This window comes from Eulemur rufifrons, chromosome 9 (assembly GCF_041146395.1).
Source record: "Eulemur rufifrons isolate Redbay chromosome 9, OSU_ERuf_1, whole genome shotgun sequence".
NCBI classification, from domain to species: Eukaryota; Metazoa; Chordata; class Mammalia; order Primates; family Lemuridae; genus Eulemur; species Eulemur rufifrons.
In genome coordinates, this window is record NC_090991.1 from 16,453,387 (window position 1) to 16,475,743 (window position 22,357).

The 22,357-nt window shown below is 35.8% G+C and overlaps 1 protein-coding gene across 1 annotated transcript in view; it reads right to left on the reverse strand.

Annotated features, from left to right (window-relative positions):
* CPD (carboxypeptidase D) overlaps nt 1-22,357 on the reverse strand; it is a 73,799-nt gene that overhangs the window by 22,436 nt on the left and 29,006 nt on the right. Inside the window, exons 3-13 of the mRNA XM_069482198.1 lie at nt 17,484-17,626; nt 16,637-16,806; nt 15,142-15,491; nt 14,479-14,670; nt 12,955-13,122; nt 7,367-7,476; nt 6,030-6,132; nt 5,414-5,556; nt 3,879-4,048; nt 2,050-2,373; nt 149-344 (exon numbers count right to left, since the gene is read on the reverse strand). Of these exons, the coding sequence (XP_069338299.1) occupies nt 149-344; nt 2,050-2,373; nt 3,879-4,048; nt 5,414-5,556; nt 6,030-6,132; nt 7,367-7,476; nt 12,955-13,122; nt 14,479-14,670; nt 15,142-15,491; nt 16,637-16,806; nt 17,484-17,626 (2,069 nt within the window). The remainder of the gene's footprint in view (nt 1-148; nt 345-2,049; nt 2,374-3,878; nt 4,049-5,413; nt 5,557-6,029; nt 6,133-7,366; nt 7,477-12,954; nt 13,123-14,478; nt 14,671-15,141; nt 15,492-16,636; nt 16,807-17,483; nt 17,627-22,357) is intronic.

Here is a 22,357-nt window from a genome sequence, read left to right on the forward strand (position 1 = left end):
TTAAAGAGCAAAGTTTATAATGTTGTACGAAAGGTGCCTCTGGGTAAAATATAACAAGAAATTAAAAATTTTTTAAATGGTGCCCTGAAGTCAATGTATTACTGAGCTTTTTCATTTTAAAGCATGTCAATACAGGCTTTTCTCTTACTTGGGTAACAGCTGGGTTCTTTTTGTAGTTCAGGCAGAGAAATTCTGCCAGAGCCAAAAGCAGTTCAGTTCCAACTGGAGCATTTCCATGGATACCAGCAACAAAACGAATCTTTGGTTCTTCAGGCTCAGATATGTTGGGCTTATTGGAGATTTCGAGGGACCAAATATGACGATATTCAGCACTCTGTCCCAAACTTTCAAAAACCAAAAGACAAAATGTCAGCAAGTAATCAAACATTATGTTAATGCTGTTTTATGGACTTTAAAAATAGAAATGAAAATAAAACAAGAGAAGCTTTAAAAAGTCTTTAAAAATTAATCATTGTAACAAAAAATCTTAAGAAAATTAGTTTTCCTTGACCAAAGTCAAACAGAAGATATTATCAGATTTAGGAAAGATTATTATTTAGTTTAGCATTTCTCCAAATTTAGTCTAGCATTTCTCCAAATTTAGTCATTCTCATACCATATTCACAATATTTGCCCTATCTTCTATAATCTATAATACTATTTAGTTAATATATCTTTTAAATTAACTCACATTTTTTACAGAAATATTTAAATATACCTAAGTGTATATTTATGGCCTGCTTTCTTTTAACATAAAGGGAAATTTATTAGAATTAGACAGAAAAAATATATTAGCATTAAATTGAGAAAGATTAATAGAATAGAAAAATTACTGCTTTCTCATCATGCCATTCAGTGATACTCATTAGTGCCTGTTGGTATACCACCTGAAACTGTCTTGTGCCCCTTAGGGCCTACACCACTGGCAAGTGTGTCATATTTTGAGACAGTATTTAACTAAAAAGTGCACCTTGACCTAAAAGGTTAAAAAATTAAATGAAGTAAACAGGTAGTAAAATAATGTCCAAATTGGGGTTTATTTTAAACTAAAAGTATGTCAACTCTATATGGCACTAAGATGTGTGATATTAAAACCTGAAGTAGGCAGAAATAATAAAGATTCAGTTGAGGAAGACAGGTAATTGGTATTGCCAAAGTAAATATCATTCTTTGCATCTATGAACATTATAAATCAGAATTTAAGAGGTAAATTTTCTGATAAATTAAAAGAACCAATGAATAAAGACAAAGTAAAAAAGTAAAAAGCTAGATAATATTCATGAGGTATGCAGTAGAGAACTATAAGCTCAGCGCAAAATGGAAAGACCTTACCTACAATAGGCAAAGCATAGTAATCAAAAAAATCATAGAAATAATTTTGGAGTAACTATAACAAGGGGTCCAATAATGAAATAGTGCAAGCGAGGCAGAGAAGCCCCAGAAAGTGAAAGTAAAGGCTGTCTCAGCCACCAGCTTTACATAAGCCAGTACTGCATATTTTCCCCGGAACCCTCAATCACACATGTCCCTAAAGCTTCAAGTAATAGATCTGTGAATAGCGAGTAGAACAGAAAATGACAGCAACTAGGCTTCATTTTCTAATCTGAAAAAAAGGTCACACATGATCCCTGACAGGTGCGCTCATAGTTCCACATTCCTCCCTTGCCCCCAGCAAAATAAAATAAAATTAGCAATATTTAGCCAGAGCATAGATCTGTAGCTGAGAAATGAAAAGAGTTTTGAAATCAGTCAAAGTAATTATTATGAAGAGCAATTTTGCATTTGCTGAAGGCACAGGCTATACACATATCCAATCTAACAAGTAATTCTCCTCCAATGTTCCTCAAAAAAAGTTCCTCAGATTCACTGTTAGAAAGTTCTCCAAGCAGATATCTGTTGCAAAATAAGTAAACTCCAACTCTTTATACATTCAGCTCCCAAATATTTCTAACTAAATTACAAGCACCATTCAACACGGCTAATGTTGAATGTACTCTCTTAACAAAAAACAAAAGAAAGGAAAAGAAAGAGCAAGAAGGTGACACTTACTTGGTAAGATTTGTAATATGTGGATAGTTCATTACAAGTCCTCTCAGAAACTCTGATAAGTCTTTGTATGAATGGTATCGATAAAGAGCGAGATTTGAGGAGGAGGGTAACATGAGGCCTTCCAAACCATTCTCAGCTGAAAGGTCTTTAATTAAAGCTTCAAACTCTTTAGTAGTTGGATCACTGGCATCCTCAGTGCTGGTGCTATCCCCCTTTCCTTTCTTGGATTCATTGTTTGAATCTGTTGAGGATCGAACAAGTGTGAAGTTGACCTGAATAGCACCTTCACTCTTCACAGTCACATTCTTGGTAACTGGATTATACCTATAATAAAGGAGATAGATCAGAGTCACACTTCTTCAGCTGGAGTACCCAAGCCCTGGGAAACAGACATGTGCAGAGGATATGTGGATCCTTGGGATAAATGTGGTACATCTTCCTAAAGAGTAAAAATTTTAACTTTGAGTAATCTATGATTTCTTAATACATAAAAAACAGACATAGGTATACTATAAAATATGAGTGAGTTTTTAAGATTAAATATATGACTTCAAAAGAAAGTTAGTGCTTGTAGTGGATACCCCTGGAATTTGAGTTCACTTGTCTGCCATCAGGGTATATGGGGGGAAAAGATTGAGAGGTACTAACGTAGGACATTCTCTACCAAACATCACTCTTGCCCTGTTTCTCAGGTCCCCTGCTGTTTTAGTTTCTCCAATACTCTGCCAAAATGGAAGGATTAACAGAAGAGACTTCATTACTCATTAGTGTGAGGTTCTAACCCATCCATTTATGGACCACTAGATATCTGAAAGCCATTTTTTAAAAAGGTAACAATAACAATAAATGTTTTCATGTACTTGCCATTACTTCAATGGGTGTTCAGACTAACACTCAGAAATAAGTTAGCTAGGAGGGGGAGAGGAAAATATACTGTGGTAACATCTATACTTATCAAAACATAAAAAAAGAAACTACAAGAGGGTAAAAATAAATTTCAAATTAAACAGTCACTTGGTTCCAATTCTAAGCTGTTTGTAAATTTTTTTCAAAAAAAAAAAGGTCCTAAGTTCAGTTCATTTTCTCCTTTTTAGTAAATAAATCTTTGAGGAAAGAAACCCTGTAAAAAAGATGAAAATGGCCTCAGAGAACTGGCAATAGGAACAAAACTTCACTGAAGCAATAAGGCAAATGAATAACTGTAAAGAAAATTAGTGTCTGTGAAAGAGTTTTTAAAAATTTTTTTTGTACAGATGGGGTCTCACTATATTTCCCAGGCTAGTCTCAAAATCCTGGTCTCAAGCAATCCTCCCACTGCGGCCTTCCAAAGTGCTGGGATTACAAGTGTGAGCCACTGCGGCCAAAGAAAGAGCTTTAAAGGCTTTATAAAAGGGCACAAATGTAAAGTAGAGGCATTTATTGAACAACATGACTAGAAGTATGCAGCAAAACAGGAGTTTTGGTGGTTTTTGGTTTTTTTTCCCCCAACTGACAGGTACTTCCCAGAATTGTTACCACTAGTGAAGGAAACCACTCACTATGGCTTTTACCTGTGGACACTGTGAACAGGGGACAGGTGATCAGAAAGGAGGAGAGTAAAAGAAAAAAGCCACTGTTCAAAGTGCATAATTTTACATATTTCTTACATTGGACAGTTCGTGTACTCACTCTGCCACTAGAGAGTCAAAGGTGTAACCAGCTCTTAACTTCCCAGCATTAAATTCAAGGTTGCTTGGCAGCCTCTCTAAGACTTTTGGTAATTATCTTCCATAAGGGAGACATGTGTGTCTTATCCTCAAAGACTCAATTTCAAGCATTCAGTCACTCACCCTCGAGCAGATGCTGTGATTTTATAAGTTCCTGGAACCAAGAGACGCCAGTAATCTCCAGTTTTGTAAGTAGTCACTGGGTGATTAATTTCAGCAACACTAATGGTGGCATTTAATATACCCCTGCCATCCGTGGCATCTAGGACAAATCCTTTGACACCCTGATGAACCTGGATAAAGTATAAGGACACCCAGATTTCAATAGTAAAGATGATCATCTAACTATCTTGGGAGCTCATATTCAAAAGAACAGATTGTTAATAATGCAAACAAATGGAACAAACAGAATTTAGAAGTTCAGAGTAAAGTTAAATGTAAATGCTCATTAAACAAAATATGTTAGTTTCTGAAGGCTAATTTTTCATAGGCTAGATTTGTCTTTATCATGAGGAATACATAGATAACACTGTTTAAACTTAAGTTCATTCTGATGATTTCAGAATATAGGACATTCTATAAGAAAATAGGCCTAGCCTCTTCAAAAAGGAAACATCATTTTTTTTTTTTTAAATGGAAGGACTGTTCTAGATTAAAGAAAGGAAAAGGAGATATTATAATTAAATGTAATGCTTGAACCTTGACTAGATCTTGGTCCTAAAATATAGCTATAAAATTAGATTTGGGGGACAAGTGTGTAAATTTGAATATAGATTAAGTATTAGGAATATTAGGGAATTACTATTAATTTTCTTAGGTGAGATAATGGCATTTGGAGATAGGTACGAGACTATTCCTATTTTTAGGAGATAGATGCTAAAATAGTATATTTAAGGATAAAATATCATAATGCAATTTATATTGAAATAGTTTCAGCCAAAAATGTGTATGTGTACAAGTAAAATTTACATAAAAAGCAACTAACGCAAAATGTTAAAAATGTTAAATCTAGGTATAGGAATATTTATTGACTAGTCATAACTTTTCTGTATGTTTAAAATTTTTCAGAATAAAATGTTTTTAAATATTAGTAAACAAACTAACAGCCTTTATGCCACATTACTCAGGAAAAAGAAGAAAGCAGCAATGTACTGGCACAAAGTATTAGTCAGATTATCCTAATTAACCATTAGCATATTTCTTATAGTCTTTACCTACTGGCCACCATGCATATCCAAACAAAAGGAAATTAATCATTTCATGGTAAATCACTGGCAATACGAAAAAGAATAAAAACATTTACTCCACAGTCCATCTTTCTATCACCTGATAAATGCTTAGGTGTATATCCAATTAATGTTGGCCTTTTATAAAGACAGGGTAAAAAGTGACCACTAACCATTAAGAGCCAAACACCATGAGCCTGTTTAATTGTTTTCTTCAACTCTTCCCCATGTATACAAATAAACTCATTTTCATTCATGAATTTTCTAGATAAATATGCTAAACAAATTGGAATATACAAATTGGTTGAATATGCTACAACAAATTGGAATTCAAAAGGATGTAGTCTAAAATCACTGCATGAAAACCACCTGTGCACACGAAAATCTTCTTGCTTTTGGGAGAAATTACATACTTCACTCCCAAATAGTTACCTGTTTCATAAACTGGATTAGAGATCTTCGATTCTGTTCCCAAAATTTTGGCAGTTCTTTCTCAAATGGATATTTCACACAACCTAGTTCAATAGTTACTTCAAAGCAATTAGTTTGTAAATAGTTCCAGTCCTGCATACCTCCTAAAGGATAAAAAATGAAAAATCAGTCACTCTAAAGTAGTTCTAAATAGCTCAGATCCCAAAAGGTAAGCAGTATTCCTAATAAAAAGCTAACTTCATTTTCTATCAGCATTGAATAAAAAACAATAATGCATTCATATGAGGGCTCTTAGATGCCTGTGATACAGGCAAAACATCTGTAGTTTCATATTCAAGAAGAATTCAAATGTATTAATAGCTTTTCTATTAGCTCATGTAAGGTTCTTTGTAATAGCCAGAAGTAAAATGGAACACTTTAATCAAGTTTTAGTGCATTACTCTTACTCAAAACTCAAAATGCACCAAACGTAAAAGTAGTAGAAAAGATTATTTGAATGTTTTAAACTATTTAAACAATGTTTTTAAAAGAACCATTCTTCCTCAAAATTGAAAGATCAGTAACAAGCAGCACCATCCAGGGGAGTGGAAAAGCCTTGTTTTAAAATAATCTTTACCTGGGACATTATACCAACTAGCTCCATTTGTTATTCCATGAGGAAAATATTCATTAGGGTATATATTCTTGCAAGGTCTACCTTGAAACATCTGTGAATTTTCCTGGAAAAAAAAAAAAAGAAGAATCGTGCATTGTTTGTAACTGCATTTTGATGCAGAAGGATATAGGAAATAAAAGTGACTACCAACAGGGTGTGGCTATCAACTGGCAGTGGGAATGGGGTAAATGGGACCATGGTAAACAGACTTTTCAATATATATTAATAGCTTTCTATCCATTTTGGTTTTTCACTAGTTGGTTGGTTGGTTGATTGGTTTGTTTGTTTATTTATGAGAGGATCTCACTCTGTCGTTTGGGTTGGAGTGCAGTGGCATGGTCATAGCTCACTGTAACCTCTAACTCCTAAGCTCAAGGGATTCCCCTGCCTCAGCCTCCAAGTAGCTGGGACTACAGGTGCATGCCATAGCGCCTGGGTAATTTTTTGTAGAGATAGGGTCTCACTATGTTACTCAGGCTGGTCTTGAACTCTTGGCCTCAAGCGATCCTCCCACCCCAGCCTCCCAAAGTGCTAGGATTATAGGTGTGAGCCACTGTGCCCAGTCTTACACATATATACACACAAATTTTAACATTCCTGATTGTAAAAATAATCCACTTTCATTATAGAAAGTTTAGAAAATACAGAAATTTCTGCCTGCTTTTCCTTGCTACATATTACTATAAGATTTTAATGCCTTACAGCAGGGGTTGGCAACTTTTTTCTGTAAAGGGCCAGATAGTAAAAATTTTAGGTGTTATAGATCTGAAAGTCTCTGATGCTACTACTCACCTCTGCCCTTTGCATTTACTGAGATGATCACGGGATTCTTCTGCTTTCATTTGCTAATATGGTGAATTACACTGACTTATTTTCAAATGTTGAAAGAGAAAGCAGCCACACATATAATAGGTAAAAATATGGCTGTGGGTCAATAAAACTTTATTTACAAAAACAGGTGGTAGGCTAGATTTGGCCCCAGAGCTGTAGTTCATCAATCCCCACCTTAGCTTACTTTATTGGGTTTATAACTTAAGTATTTGTCAAATGAAATAAACTAGCATGCATATGTTCCAGGTCCTGTGTTAAAAAACATAGACAAAAGGCCAATGGAGAAAGACATGTAGTATGTTCAAATGTGAGGTGGGAAACAGGAGAAAAAACCCCATGGCTGACTGAAAGGAGTCATGAGAGGCTTAACTAAGAGAGCACTTGCCCTGAGTCTTGCAGGACTTTGAGGCATTTTTTTAAATTAAAGGATTAATTTTACAGAATATTGTGTTCAAACATAAGCCTACCTTGGAATAAGAAAGTGCTATTTGTTGAAACACAGCATCATCTGGTGATTTACTATATGTGGCGACTCCTTGTTGATCATCATCAAAAGGGTAATTAACCACCAAAGAACCTACAAGGGAAAAGAGAAAAATGTATCATGTTATCTGTTTCAAGATGGATCATTAACTTTTCAGTCACATGAGTAAGCTTTTCGGAATCTGTCAGGGAACAGAAACCAATAAAATTTGCCAAGGTGAATTTTCTCAATAGAAATGAAAAATATACTAATTTTCTCAATAGAAATCAAAATGGGCCAGGCGTGGTGGCTCACGCCTGTAATCCTAGCTCTCTGGGAGGCCGAGGCGGGTGGATTGTTTGAGCTCAGGAGTTCGAGACCAGCCTGAACAAGAGCGAGACCCCGTCTCTATTAAAAAATAGAAAGAAATTAGCTGGATAACTAAAAAAAAAAAAAAAAAAAAGTGTATATATATATATATATAAAAAATTAGCCAGGCATGATGGTGCATGCCTGTAGTCCCAGCTACTCGGGAGGCTGAGGCAGAAGGATCGCTTGAGCCCAGGAGTTTGAGGTTGCTGTGAGCTAGGCTGACACCACGGCACTCTAGCCCAGGCAACAGAGTGAAAAAGAAAATCAAAGTGGATAAGTGAGAAAATAAATACCTATGCATGATACCTAAAGGTAACTAGAAAAGTCTTGGGAATTTACCTGAATTTACAGGTATAATTTACATGTCAGAGCTGGAAACAGAAGTGTACAGGTATAATTTAAACAATTTTATATTATTTAGGATCAAAAAAATTTGATATTTTTTCAGTAGAATTCAGACATATTTAAGGTCATGGAATTTTAAAATCAGAAGAGAGGCCACACACAGTGGTGTGTGCCTGTAGTTTCAGCTACTCAGAGGCTGAGGCAGAAGGATCACTTGAGCCCAGGAGTTAAAGGCTGTAGTGCACTATGATCGTGCCTCTGAATAGCCACTGCACTCCAACCTGGGCAACAAAGTGATACCTGTCTCTAAAAAATTAATTAGTTAATTAAATAGGAAGAGACCTATGAGGTCCAACTAATCTATCCTTCTCATTTTGCAGATGTGGAATCTAAAGCAGAGAGATTAAAATGTCTCACGGATAGAAGCAGCAGCCCTGACCCACTAAAATGCTAAAAATTTATCTTATAGTCATATTAGAAGTTATTCACTTGGAGTTATATCATACAACTTTTCATGACCTAAGGTAAGGAAAGTGATATTGCCAGGTGTGGTGGTGCATGCCTGTAATCCCAACTACTCAGAAGGCTGAGGTGGGAAGATTGCTTGAGCCCAGGAGTTCAAGACCAGCCCTGGCAACACAGCAAGACCCCGTCTCATATTAAAAAATAAAAAAAAAGAAAGTGATGCTTTACAACATATGTAAAGGGTATCATCTCCCTTCATGCTCCCCACAGGGCATAAAGTAGTTAGGGTGCTTCTCGGCAAAAGTTTTGAGCTATACATCCCCACTCCCCATCACAGGATTGAATCCATTATTTTCCTATTAGTCATATTGTTTTCATTTATCCATCTGTTCACTTATTCTATCTTCTATTGAGACTTTTATCTTTACTCTTTTTCATCATACTACTTCATGGGAATGGAAGTAAAGAACTATATTCAACTTGAATTCAGATGAAGTAATTCTCTAATAACAAACACCAGCAAACATTCCCAGAAAATAATTTCTTTAAGAAACAAGTATGCAAACTATGCTTATTCTATCCCCAAAATAGTTCTAACAAGAACAAGTATGTTTCAACACCTCCTCTTACCCAAATTTAATTTCTCAAAAACATTTAATTTCACTCTGAATACATGACCCATGTATAAAAATTCAAACACAAAAAAGTCAGTATCAATTTCTATTTAATACAGTCTTTCAAATGGCTAGCTTTCTAAGGTCCCCCCAAAAAGTCATAAAAGACTAAAAATACTTCTACCAAATAGTCTATCTCAAAAATAATTAGTATCAACACTAAATGGACGAGCAACAAAAGGAAAAAAACTGGATTCATCAAAATTAAAAACCTTTAGGCATCAGAGGGCATTATTGACAAAGAGAAAAGACAACCTACAGAATGGGAGAAAGTATTTGCAAACCAGCTATTTGTTAAGGGTGTAGTATCCAGAATATATTTTTAAAAACTCTTACAACTCAACAACAAAAAGACAAAAACCCAATTAAAAATTGGGCAAAAGACTCAAACAGATATTTTTCCAAAGAAAAATACAGATAGCCAATAAACACATGAAAAGATGCCCAACATCATTAGTCATCAGGCAAATGCAAACCAAAACCACAGTGAGGTACCACTTCTTACCTACTAGGATGGCTACAATTTAAAAAACTGAAAAATAGTAAGTGTTAGTGAGAATGTGGAGAAATTGGAACCCTCACAACATTGCTGGTAGGGATGTAAAATGGCTCAGCCCCTGTGAAAAACCAGTTCTTCAAAAAGCTAAACATGGAATGATCATATGTCAATTCCACTCCTGGGTTAATACCCCAAAGAATTAAACACAGGGACTCAGATACTAGTATGCCAATGTTCATAGTGGTATGGTTCACACTAACAAAAAAGTGGAAATAATCCAAATGTTCATCAATGAATAAATGGATAAAGAAAATGCATATACATATACATGTGTACATATATATATATATATAAATAAAAAATATTATTCAGCCACTGAAAGGAATGAAGTATTGATATACGCTACACATGAATGAACCTTGAAAACATTATGCTAAATGAAAGAAGCAAGACACAAAAGATCATATATTATATGATTCCATTTCTATGAAATATCCAGAATAGATAAATCCATCCAGAACAAAGATTGATTGGTGGTTACCAGAAGTTGAGGGGAGAGGAGAATGGGAAGCAACTGTTTAAAGGGTATGGAGTATCCTTTGGGGAGATAAAAATATTTTGGAACATGATAGAGGTGGAAGTTGCAAAAGATAATGGATGTACTAAATGCCACTGGAATTACGTGAACTTAACCTTATTAAAAAAATCAGTATCAAAGTTTATAAAAAGGAATCTTGCTTTTCCCTACATTCTTTCTAAATCCTTCTAAAGTATTAAGTTGGCAGTGAAGAGGACCAGAACATACCACTCCAAAATATGCCGCTTCAGCATATTAATCCTTTTGAGCTGAAGGCAACTGAGAAGCAGCAGATGCAGGAAAGGCTCTCTGCTCTCCCTCTTTTTGCCTAAAAGCAGGGCATAAACTTCCCATGAGAAAAGTGCCTTCCCAGTACCAGAAAGAAAAGAACATTCTTACCATCAGAGATAGGGGTCAATGCCAAGCTGAGTCTACACAAACAAACCTTACCAAAATAACCCTTATCTTTCATTAGTTTCCCCCATATATTTCCTAGTCACTTTCCTACAATTTACCACCCTTAGAAGCCCAAACCTCTTTTCCTTTGTCTCATCACTCTTCCATAATGTACTGCCCTTTCTTTGTTAAAAGAGCAGTTAAGTCCTCAAGCTAACTGCTTCTTTGAGGGTTTCACTTCTTTCCTACAACCTGTCTTTCCATAAAAATATTAACATCAAATAATATTTGTATGCTTTTCTCCTGTTAATCTGTCTTTTTTCAACTTGATCCACATGCTCCAGCTGCAGAACCTAAGAGGGTAGAGGAAAAGTTTTTTCTTCCCTATAGCAGCAAAGAAGTCCTCCTTTAAATTTCTTTGCCAAGATTTCAAAACCCATTTAAGGATTTTAAGATGAGAAAACAAAATATGTCTCTGAAAGAAAGATGTCTGTATGATTGAAGATGCCTATCCCGCATGGTGCCAAGATTTTGAGACCACATCTGTAAATTTGTGACTTATTTTCACTGGAATGTAACTATTATTAACTTTTCAGATTTATGCAACATGACATGTGACTTACTCAGAGAATATTTTTAAAAGCTCTAAATGAAAAATATTTTCTATCCAACATGGCATAAAATACACAAAATATTTTAAAAATTTTATTTTGTCAACCAGGGTTTAACTTCATAATTCCTATCTGGCTCTTTGAGAACAGTCTATGATTATTACCAACTATATATATATATATTTTTTTTTTTCCTAGTACCAATTATATTAGTTTTTTTTTCCTCCTCCCCTACTACTGGCAAACTTTCAAAGCAATTTTTGGAGAATCTAAATTTACTTCCTTAATCTAAATATCCATAAATATGTACCGTCATTTTAACGTGATAGGATACTCTGTATGCCATGAAAACTTAACTATGATACTTCTTTTGAACATCCCAATAAATGTTGACACTATATTTCTTTCCTGTTCCTCCTGGTGCCAATACTTGTCCCTTTTTTTTTTTTTTTAGCAGCTTTACTGACATAATTCAGATACCATACAATTCACTTATTTAAAGTTATTTATATTCACAGGATTGTAGAACCATTACTACTATTCAGTTATAGAATATTTTCATGACTCCAAAAAGAAACCCCAAAACCCATTAGCAGTCACTTTCCCCTTCCCTCCCACCACTATCCATTCCAGCCCAAGGTAACCACTAAATCTACTCTGTTTCTATGGATTTTCCTACTTTGAACATTTTATAAAAATATAATCATACAAAATGTACCCTGTGGTGACTGGCTTCTATCAGTTAGCACAAGGTTTTCAAGGTTTGTCTATGCTATAGCATGCATCAGCACTTGACTTCTTTTCATGCCAAATATCTTATTGTAAGGATAAATCACATTTTATTTATCCATTTATCAGTTGATGGTTGTTTGGGTTGTTTCTAGTTTTTGGTTATTATGAATAATGCTGAAGGAACATTCATGAACATGTACATTGTACATTGAATGAACATTTGTAGACAAGTAAGTTTATGTGTGGACATGTTTTTGGTTTTCTTGGGTATTGATAACTTCACTCTTATTTACACAACCCTATTTGGACACTGTGATAATTTTAATCTTGAACTCTTGAACTGATCTATTCCTGCCGACTTATATGGAGGTGTATAAGCTCAGACACTACATGAGAATGGGGTCATTGTGCTGCAGTTAAGGACATAGCAAGTAAAAGATAAGAGAATATCAGGATCTAAATTTACATGAAAGAGTTTATTAAACTTTAGGGAGAAAACAGGACTAAACATTTGGATCTGTAAGTGTTCAAATTTTATGAATGACAAAGAACATGTTACCAAGTTCCCAGTGTAAGGGATAAATATAAAATATTTGAAGAACTATGAGAGGAGGAGGAAGGGAAGGAGGGAGAGGTGGGAAAAGGAGAAAAGAGGAGAAGTGGGGTGAAAGGGGAAGAGGAGGCTGAGAAAAGAGAGGAGAAGGGGACAGAGAGAAGAGGAGGAAAAGAGAGAGAAAGGAGGGGGAAAACAGCCAGAAATTGGCCTAAAAAGTAATGTGAAAAGACCTTTATTGTTATCTGCCATAAAAGCAACAGGATACTCATTTTAAGAAATCGTAAGACTACAAACAAATAAAATTCCACCAGGATTTTCAAATACTCTCAACCAGAACTAGTTAGTGGAATATAAAGTTGCCATACCTCCGTGCAGGTTTGCTGACAGTACAAACGGATAGGACTTCATCCAGCTCATTACAGCAATGGTTTCTGGTTGGGTAGGATCTGTGATCTGAACAAACTGGTCTGGAAAATTTCTGTTCAGGTCAAAGTTGTTGCTGTTGTTTCTGCCAATTACACTTATTGAATCTCCTGTATGATAAAGGATTCAAATTTAAGCTATGTTCACTTATATTTTAATCTAACACATATGACTTCAGCTGTCTTAATTCCAAGGTAAATGTGAGCACACCAGGCTTCACTATTACCAATCACACTATGATTAAAACACGTCTTTTTTACATTGTGCACTTAAAAAATCTATGTCTTCCAGATCTTTTGAACAGAGAGGTAAAACCATTTTTACCCTCTGATCATGCTTTAAGAGGGAAAAAATCCAATTATACAAATTATATTAAAGTGTTATTCAACTGTCAATCCACATGAAATGACATGATCATAATGTTAAGTAGGAATTACTGATCAGAGTGAGACTCTATACTCTTCTCCGTACTTGTATAAAGCTAAGACATCATAAGAAAAGACCAAATGAAAAGAAGAAAATTGTGATATGTTCACATTAAAATGATCACAAAAAAGTAAAGTTAGCCAAGAACACAGTTGGAAGTTTAACCAGATGAAGGAGAAAGGGTTTAATTTAAGCTTAACTGTACATATTCCATTTTAATAGGGTGCAAGAGTCCTACTATTGTCACTATAATGAAAAAATTACAAGTGAATAAAGAAAACTGAACTGGAGGGCTCACTGGTAGTAATTAGTTCCACCATTCTGAAAGATTTAGGGAGGCTGTAGGAGGGATTTGTGAAGCTGACAAAGAATGAGGTCCTTAGGGAAAGAATCTGAATAATATATCTATGGATTAACTTGAGGCTATTTGTTCAAGAGAGCTTCTGGGTACCAATGACCAGGTGATTCTTCTAGTGGTTAGGTCAGTATAAGAAGTCATGTGGCTGCATATCATACTGTGGTGCTTAATCTTCTCACAGGTATCATTGCCTGGAAGAAATCATGGGCTAGGAAAAGATGGATCCTCACTCTTCTAGTGTTCTGCATAAGGTGGCCTGTGAAAACTGACTCTCCCAGCCCTAGCTCTATTTCCCCAGGACAGATGGGCTTGCCCAGAGGAGGCAAAGGAATGAGAAGTCAGTAACAGCAGGTTTAAAATATGCTTGGGGAATAGAACTGAGAGTCAAAACAGAGTTACTGGCTTCAAAAGATGCCTGGTTTGATTCTGTGCTTATGAAATAAGGTACCCAATATAATAATTTAATAAGAAGTATTGTTAAAATGGAACAATTTGTAAAAATCCTACACTATTTTTAGTAAATAAGAGTCATTGCCAAATGGAAAACACCATTAAATATAAACTTCATCACATAATTGTTGAATGGACTGGCCTATCTTACAAGAATACAAGAGCTAAACCAATTATAAATTATAGGAAAAAATAGGAAGAAATTCTAGGAAACAACCAGGCTATTCTTTACCTTCCTGGGACTTTTCATACCCATCGGGATTCATGGATGGCATAAGGTGAATTCTAGTGCTACGAACCAAATCTGTTACTTCAGGGTCTGTTCCAAAGTTCTTACAAAGGTATTCAATAAGGTTTAATAGCAGTTCTCTTCCAACCACTTCATTTCCATGCATATTTCCAATGTACTTAAATTCTGGTTCACCTGAAAACAAAATAATTACATGGAAGATTTCTTTTCCTTTTCAGTTATCATGATCTCTCTGTTTTTTTCCCCAACATATATAAATCCTGAACCAAAAATTTTAGAAAACATTTATTTAGGAAGAAGCAAAACCTTTGCAAATCTCTTAAAAAATAGCTTCCTTACCAATACATACATCTGAGCATGCTCAAAGCATATATATGCCATATAATATGAAAGCAAAAATACTATTAGAAGAAATCCAATCTATGCACATATTAAATACTATGCCTAATATGGATTATCAAATGGAGTTTCTTCTTTTCTGGGAAAAGATTGGTTATATTTTCTTTCTTTCTTTTTAAATTTTAGTTAGGTTTTCATAATTCCAATTATACATATTATAGGTGACCGTTCTAGATGAAACATAGTAGTATAGAACATAGTTTTGAGAGGCACTGCTGAAATTATGTGTAAAGCCATATCAATTACCTGGTTCATGGACACCTGGATTATCAGATATCTCCATCACATAAAGCTCTCTTGATTCTACTGATTTCCCCAATGAATAAAGCCGGGTGATGTTAGGATATTCATTGGCAAACCTTCTCAAGAAGATTTCCATATCAGGGAAATGGTGGTGGTGAAAGTCTTTTGGCTGAATTGGCTGGTAGGAAGATGATGTTCCAGGAGGAATATTGGGTACAGCGACAGTGCTAGCAGTTGCTACAGCTTCAGTCGCGTCAGGGATTACTGAAGTTACAGTTGGCCGAAGAGAAAAATCCACCTCTGTGGCTGGTCCCTCTTTCACCACTATATTAGTAACAGTCAATGGCATATACCTGAAAAAATATTTGAAAAAGTAGATGGCTTGGAGTTAAGACACACAATGCTTTAACATTATAAAAGCACAGCAGCCTTTTCATACTCTTGTACTTAATGGTCTATCAAAACTCAAACTACATAAAGATAGATGTGTAAAGTTAAGAGTTTTAGGATGTTAGCTCACAGAGAATCCCAGATTAAGTTTTTTTTTTTTTTTTTTTTGAGACAGGATCTTGCTCTATTACCCAGGCTAGAATGCAGTGGCATCATCATAGCTCACTGCACCCTCAAACTCCTGGGCCCAAGCAATTCTCCTGCCTCAGCCTCCCAAGTAGCTAGGACTACAGGTTTACACCACCATCCTGGATAATTTTTTATTTTTTGTAGAGATGGGGTTTCAACATGTTGCTCAGGCTGATATTGAACTGGCTTCAAGCGATCCTCCCACCTCAGCCTCCCAAAATGCTAGGATTAGAGGTGAGAGGCACCATGCCCAGCCCAGATTAAGTCTTTAAGAACTATTTCTTTTAGAAAATCTTTTCAGGTACCGTACACTAGAATGTTTACCAAAAAATCACATTCAAAGGAAAGAATACTGAAAGATGGAGGTTGTTACTCTATTATAATCATTGTTACAATAGTCAAGGAAGGGATAAATATCCAGTTCTCTGCAGTACTTTTTCAAACTGACATTTCAACTTCTTTGCCAAACAGGAAAGTTCAAGATTAAAGGTTATCAATGAAATCCTTATCAAAGTGAGCTTCCAGAAATGTTTCCAGGAGAGGTGGGAAACCACTCATTTAACACATTAGAAAGTGGATGCTGAGACAGTTCTTCAAAATGTCATTTACAGAGCCCTGAGTTTCTCCTACTCAATCAGCATTGAGATAATGCTTCACACAGCTAAGCAGCTTTTCAAGCTTTTAAAATTGTCCTTCCTTCCAATGCTACACTTATGTTTCAGATCCAGTTGTAAGACTATTTGACAAAAAACTCCATGATCATATTTTCTTATAAAAGGAAAAAAATCAGAAAATAATGAAAAATAAAATCCAGATATAGTAACATTTACTAGGCTACATTTCTGTCTAGATTTCTGTCTTAGATATAAAACAGAGGCTTGACGTTTTAATTAGGAGTCTATGTAGTTTAAATTCTTACCCAGTTAAAGCTACCGTAAGGTTGTAAATTCCAGGAACAAGTAATCTGTGGAAATCACCAAATTTGCCTGTTGTGATATTATGATTAATACCAGCCACTGAGATGGTTGCATTCTCTAAACCAGATCCTGTTACCAAATCTTTAACAAATCCTTGAACTCCAATGTGGACCTAAAAAAACAAGAATCAAAACTCAAAGACTATCAATTTGGAAGGCAAGAGGGCATAACTTCTCTCTGCATTGATGCTAGAATTTCTAAAAAATAAGATTACTTCTGTCTCTCCCCAAAACATTTTTTCAATCCCTTGAAGTAGAAATAAAATATAGACAAAAGTATTAAATCCTACACTTAAATCATAAGTGTCTGAACTCTACACTAATAAGATGCTTTTGAAATCCCCTCTCCTCAAAGCCAGATTTATAATTTTCTCAACAAGGTATAGTTTCTGATATATCCAATTGTTTTATTAACCTGTCTGATGTTTAAATTAAAGTGATGTCCATGGTTCATATAGTGGTAAAGGCTCTATAGCAAATATGATCACATAATGTTGTAAGAACCTGGTAGTACAAATTTGGCTAATTTGTTTGCAAAAATATTCTAAGACAGGCAAAGGGAGTCCTATGGAGCAGAGAGCTGAGGTTGAGGGGCAGGGGAGGCAGAGCAAGAATATGTTTTAATAGATTATAATCTAATAATCCTTAAAGAGAATCTATTAATGTAATCTTAAATAAAAATAGACAAAATAAATACCTAATACTCTATAGATTGTCATTCACATGCAACCAAATTTCTCCCTTATTTAATCCAATTTCTATACCCCAACCTTCCAGTCATCTATTTTACCTTTTCAATCAATGTGATCAAAGACTCACGATTGTTCTCCCATTCCTGTCGAAGCTGTGAAGCAGGTGGGTACTTGCAACAAGACAGTTCTAATGTGATCTCAAAACAGTTGGCCCATACGTAATTGTAATCTTGCATACCACCTGTAACATGAAAGAAAAAATAATTTCACCCTCAGAAGGAAAATAATTCTACCCTCCAAAAGACTGAAGAAACTAAATCAGCCATCTCTCTGCATGTACAAATTTTCTTTTCATTAAGTTATTTGAAATTGGAGAAGCCTCTTGAATTATAGTACAAACAAAGTAGGTTAAAGGATATGCACTGAAACAGAATAAATCAAGGAAATACGTTTAATAGGATACACAGTTATGAAGAGTATGAATACATCAGTAAATAACAGTAACAACGACAACAGCTCTACCTTTGAGTGTTTACTATATACCAGACCTGTTCTAAAAGCTTTATGTGTATTAACATTTAATGTTTACAATTATAAGGGGGTAGGTATTACTATGTCACCCATTTCACAGATGTGAGAAGTGAGGCACAAAGAGATTAAGTTGTATAACAGAATGACAATAAAGGACATACATGATTTTAAAGTGTGAAGGATATTCATGCCAAAGCATTATTAAGTATCTGCTATACTTAATGTATCTAACCGTACTCCCCTTTATCAACAAGGTGGCAAGAGAAAAAAGAAAGATTGTATTTAGGGTGGCACAGCTACACAAATCAGGGAAAAATGAAAGACACGATAAACTCTTTCAAAATATGTTTAACAGACGATGGAATTAAAAGGGAAATAAGCACCCCTGGTCAACCACCTTCACCACTTTTACACCTCTATAAGCCCACAGGCTCATTTTGCTGAAAGCCTATTACTGTATCATTCTTGTTACTTGATTTTCCCACATCTTTTTAGTGGAAAAAAACTAAAAAGTGGAGAATCAAGGGAGCATAACTTTTCTATGATCTCACCTTGCTCCTTAAAGGTGGGCAGACAAATATTTATAATATCAGATGGTTTCTAAGGCCCATTTTTTTGCACATGAAATGGACCCTGACCTTAGTCACTTCCTTCCTTTATCCCTGAAGGATGCCTCACAAGCCCAGGTTTGGCTTAGTCGATGCCCACGATTCATGAAAATCCTGGTATATATCTGTGCCTGGCAAGGAGGACATATTTCCACAATCTTCTCTAAAGAGATTTTTTCCCCCCTCTGACAAGACAAAGTACAAATGTGGATTTGGAGGGTCATCTTCCCCAGCCTCCAGTGCACCTGAGATGATGTTATACAGGATCCTTCAAATCTCAAAAGGAAGGAGAATAATCTCCCTTTCATTGACATGGCACCAACAGGTATGTTTGAGTCATATTCCTCTGCCACTTACTGGCATTAACATGCCACTTACTGCCTTTAACATGCCTCTTTATTTATAAGCAAAGTGAGTGTTAGATCACCACGAAGGACCCTTGCAACTGTCAGATTCTATGATGTCTAAAAATATATACTAATTTGATTATAAGAGAAAAAGCAGGAAAAGAACACTTGAAAAAAAAGACAATTCTGTAACCTGTTTCTGGAGAAAAGTCAATGTCACAGTCTAAAGCCTAGCTTATTAGGAGTTCATCAAAGAACACGGGCTTATAAAACAGTGAAGAAAACAAACAAAATAGCAAAATTAACAAAACTTTGACAGAAATAAAATAGTAGCAATATTATTGGAGCCTAAACTCTTTTTTTTTTTTTTTTTGGAGCCTAAACTCTTAATCTCATTTCTGTTGAGGTTTCATTATGTGCTTTGAGACACATCCAGTTCTTCAAATATGTCCACCTTTCCTGACACAATCTGCTCCATTTCACTGACATATTTATAGAATAAATATTAAGACAAAAAGCTAGGTTAAGTGTAAAACATCAAAAACTAGTAAAGAAGAAATTGAGCAAAGAATCTTTAAAAATCCAGGGCTCTGTAAACTCCAACCAGTGCCATTTTGAAAAAGAAGTACAAACAAGGAAACTGAACACAATCCCAAAGTCACCCAAGCAGGATCACACCCATGCTGGTGACGTGCAGTCTAATCTCAGGATACATAAAAGAGATGATCAAATTATATTCATGTTCATTCAAGCACTTATAAATAACGCCGTGTTGGTTTACAACCTAGAGGAGGAGACAACTACATCCACAAATAATTAATGTAAACATGATAACAGAGGACAGGGATGACTGTTGCACAACAATGTAACTGTACTTAATGCCAGTGAATTGTATGCTTAGAAATGGTTAAAATGGTAAGTTTTATATTAGGTATATTTTACCACAATAAAAAAAAACCTAACAGAGATATTACAGGCCTATGCCACTAATTCCAAATTTAGAGTTGAGGGAAGATCTAGAAAGGCCTCTCAGGGGAGGAGGTTTTTTGGTTAGGTCTTAAAGAAGGGTAGATAAAACTGAGTGAGTCAGCAAAAGGGACGTCGGGGTTGAGGGGCACTCTAGTCACTGGAAATGGCTTTGTAAAGGTGCAGGGTGGGAGGGCCTGGTGTATGCTGACAAACAGGTGTGAGGCTGATGAGGACACAGTATGGGGGCAGGAGCACAGGGCTTCAGGGGTGTAGTGACAGGTCAGGCTGGAAAGATAAGCAGAGTCTTAAGAGGCTGAGGATAAAGCCTTCATTGGCTTTCCAAGGCATAAAAAAAAAAAATGACTGCATTTGAGTTTTTTCATTTGTTTTGACAGAAAAATGGATAGAAGGTAGTGCAGTCTGGAGAGGAAAGAGGTTGGAAGCAGAAACTCCACTTAGGCAGTTTTTACGATGGTCCAAGTAAAAAATAATTAAACCTAAAATGAGATGGTGGCAACTGTGTGGAGAGGAAGGGAAGGATGCAAGATAAAAAAAAAAAAATACTGATGGGATCAAATTAATGGTGGGAGTTGAAGGAAAGAAAGAAATCCAAGAGGACCCCTGGCCTGACCAGTTGAGCTTCTCTCTGTTCATTTGATGCCATTAACAGAGAGAAGAAGCAAGGTCTGGAAGAGTAACTGAGCAGGGAGGGGCATGCCAATTTTTGTTTGGGGCATGCTGAGTTTGAGGTATCTACAGAACATTTAGATAGAAATACCCAAGAAGGAATTTAAAAGGTAAGTTTGGAACTTGGGGGAAAGGGCAGTCCTTCTCAAGAAATTATAATTTAAGACTAGGAAGTTCAATTTTCACTCAGCAAATATTTACTGAGCACCTACTACATGTCAGGCACTGTTCTAGGTGCTTGGGGAGTGATGAACAAAATAGACAAAGTCCTTGGTTTCATATAACTTAAATTCTCCCATATTGGGGAAGCAAACAAAAATAAACAAGAAAAATACCACATAGTGAGAAATGCTATGCAATTTAAATTGAGTGATGTGACAGCTAGTGTTTGGTGGCAACCAGAGGCTAGGTAGTCATAAAAAACTTTTGTGAGGACTTAAAATTCAGCTGAGATCTGAAAAACAAGACACAGTAGCCTTATAAAAGTCAGAGGGAAAACATTCCAGGCAGAGGGGAAAAGTTCGGTGAGTTTGAGAAATGGAGAGAAGACTACTGTGGCTGGACAATAATGAAGAAGGGAAGAGTGTTATAAGACAATGTCAAAAGATACAGACCAGGCTCATGCCTGTTACCCTAGTACTCTAGGAGGCCAAAGCAGGAGGATGGCTTGAGCTCAGGAGTTCAAGACCAGCCTGAGCAAGAGTGAGACCCTGTCTCTAGTAAAAATAGAAAAATTAGCCTGGCGTCGTGGCACGTGCCTGTAGTCCCAGCTACTTGGGAGGCTGAGGCAGTAGGATGGCTTGAGCCCAGGAGTTTGAGGTTGCAGTGAGCTGTGATGATGCCAGTGCACTCTACCCAGGGCAACAGAGCAAGACTCTGTCTCAAAAAAAAAAAAAAAAAATACAACAACAAAACAGAAAACACAGGCCAAACAAGATCATACAGGGCTTTGGCAGCTAGGGTAAGGAGTTTGGAATTTTATCCCAAGTGCAATAGGAACCACTGCAGGGCCTTTGTTTTTGTCTTATTGTGTTAAAAAACATATAAAATTTACCATCTTAATCATTTTAAGTGTACAGTACAATGATGTTAACTATATTTACATTGCTGTGCAACAGATCTCTAGAACTTTTCATCTTGCAAAACTGAAACTCTGTACCCATTAAACAACTCTCCTTTCCTCCCTCCCCCCAGCTCCTGGCAACCACCATTCTACTTTCTGTTTCTAAGACTTTGACTAATTTTGATACCTCATATAAGTGGAATCATGTAGTATTTTGTCTTTTTGTGACTGGCTTATTTCACTTAGCATAATGTCCTTAAGATTCATCCACGTTATAGTATATGACAGGATTTCCTTCTTTTTTAAGGCTGAATAATAAACCATTTTATGTGTATACCATATTTTCTTTATTCATTCGTTTGTCAATTGACATTTAGTTGCCTCCTTCTCTTGGTTATTGTGAATAACACTGTAATGAACATGGGTATGTAAATATCTCTTCAGATCCTGTTTTCCATTCTTTTGGATATAAATCCAGAAGTGGGATTGCTAGATCATATAATAATTCTATTTTTACGTTTTTGAGGAACCTCAATACCATTTTACTTAGAGGTTGTACCATTTCACATAGGTGTGTATGAATGAATGAGACAGGGTCTTGTTTTGTCACCCAGGCTAGAGCGCAATGGTGTAATCGTAGCTCACTGCAACCTCAAACTCCTGGGTTCAAATGATCCTCCTGCCTAGCCTCCCGAGTAGCTGAAATTACAGGTGTGCGTTACCACACCTGGCTAATTTTTCTATTTTTTGTAGAGATGGGGTCTCAT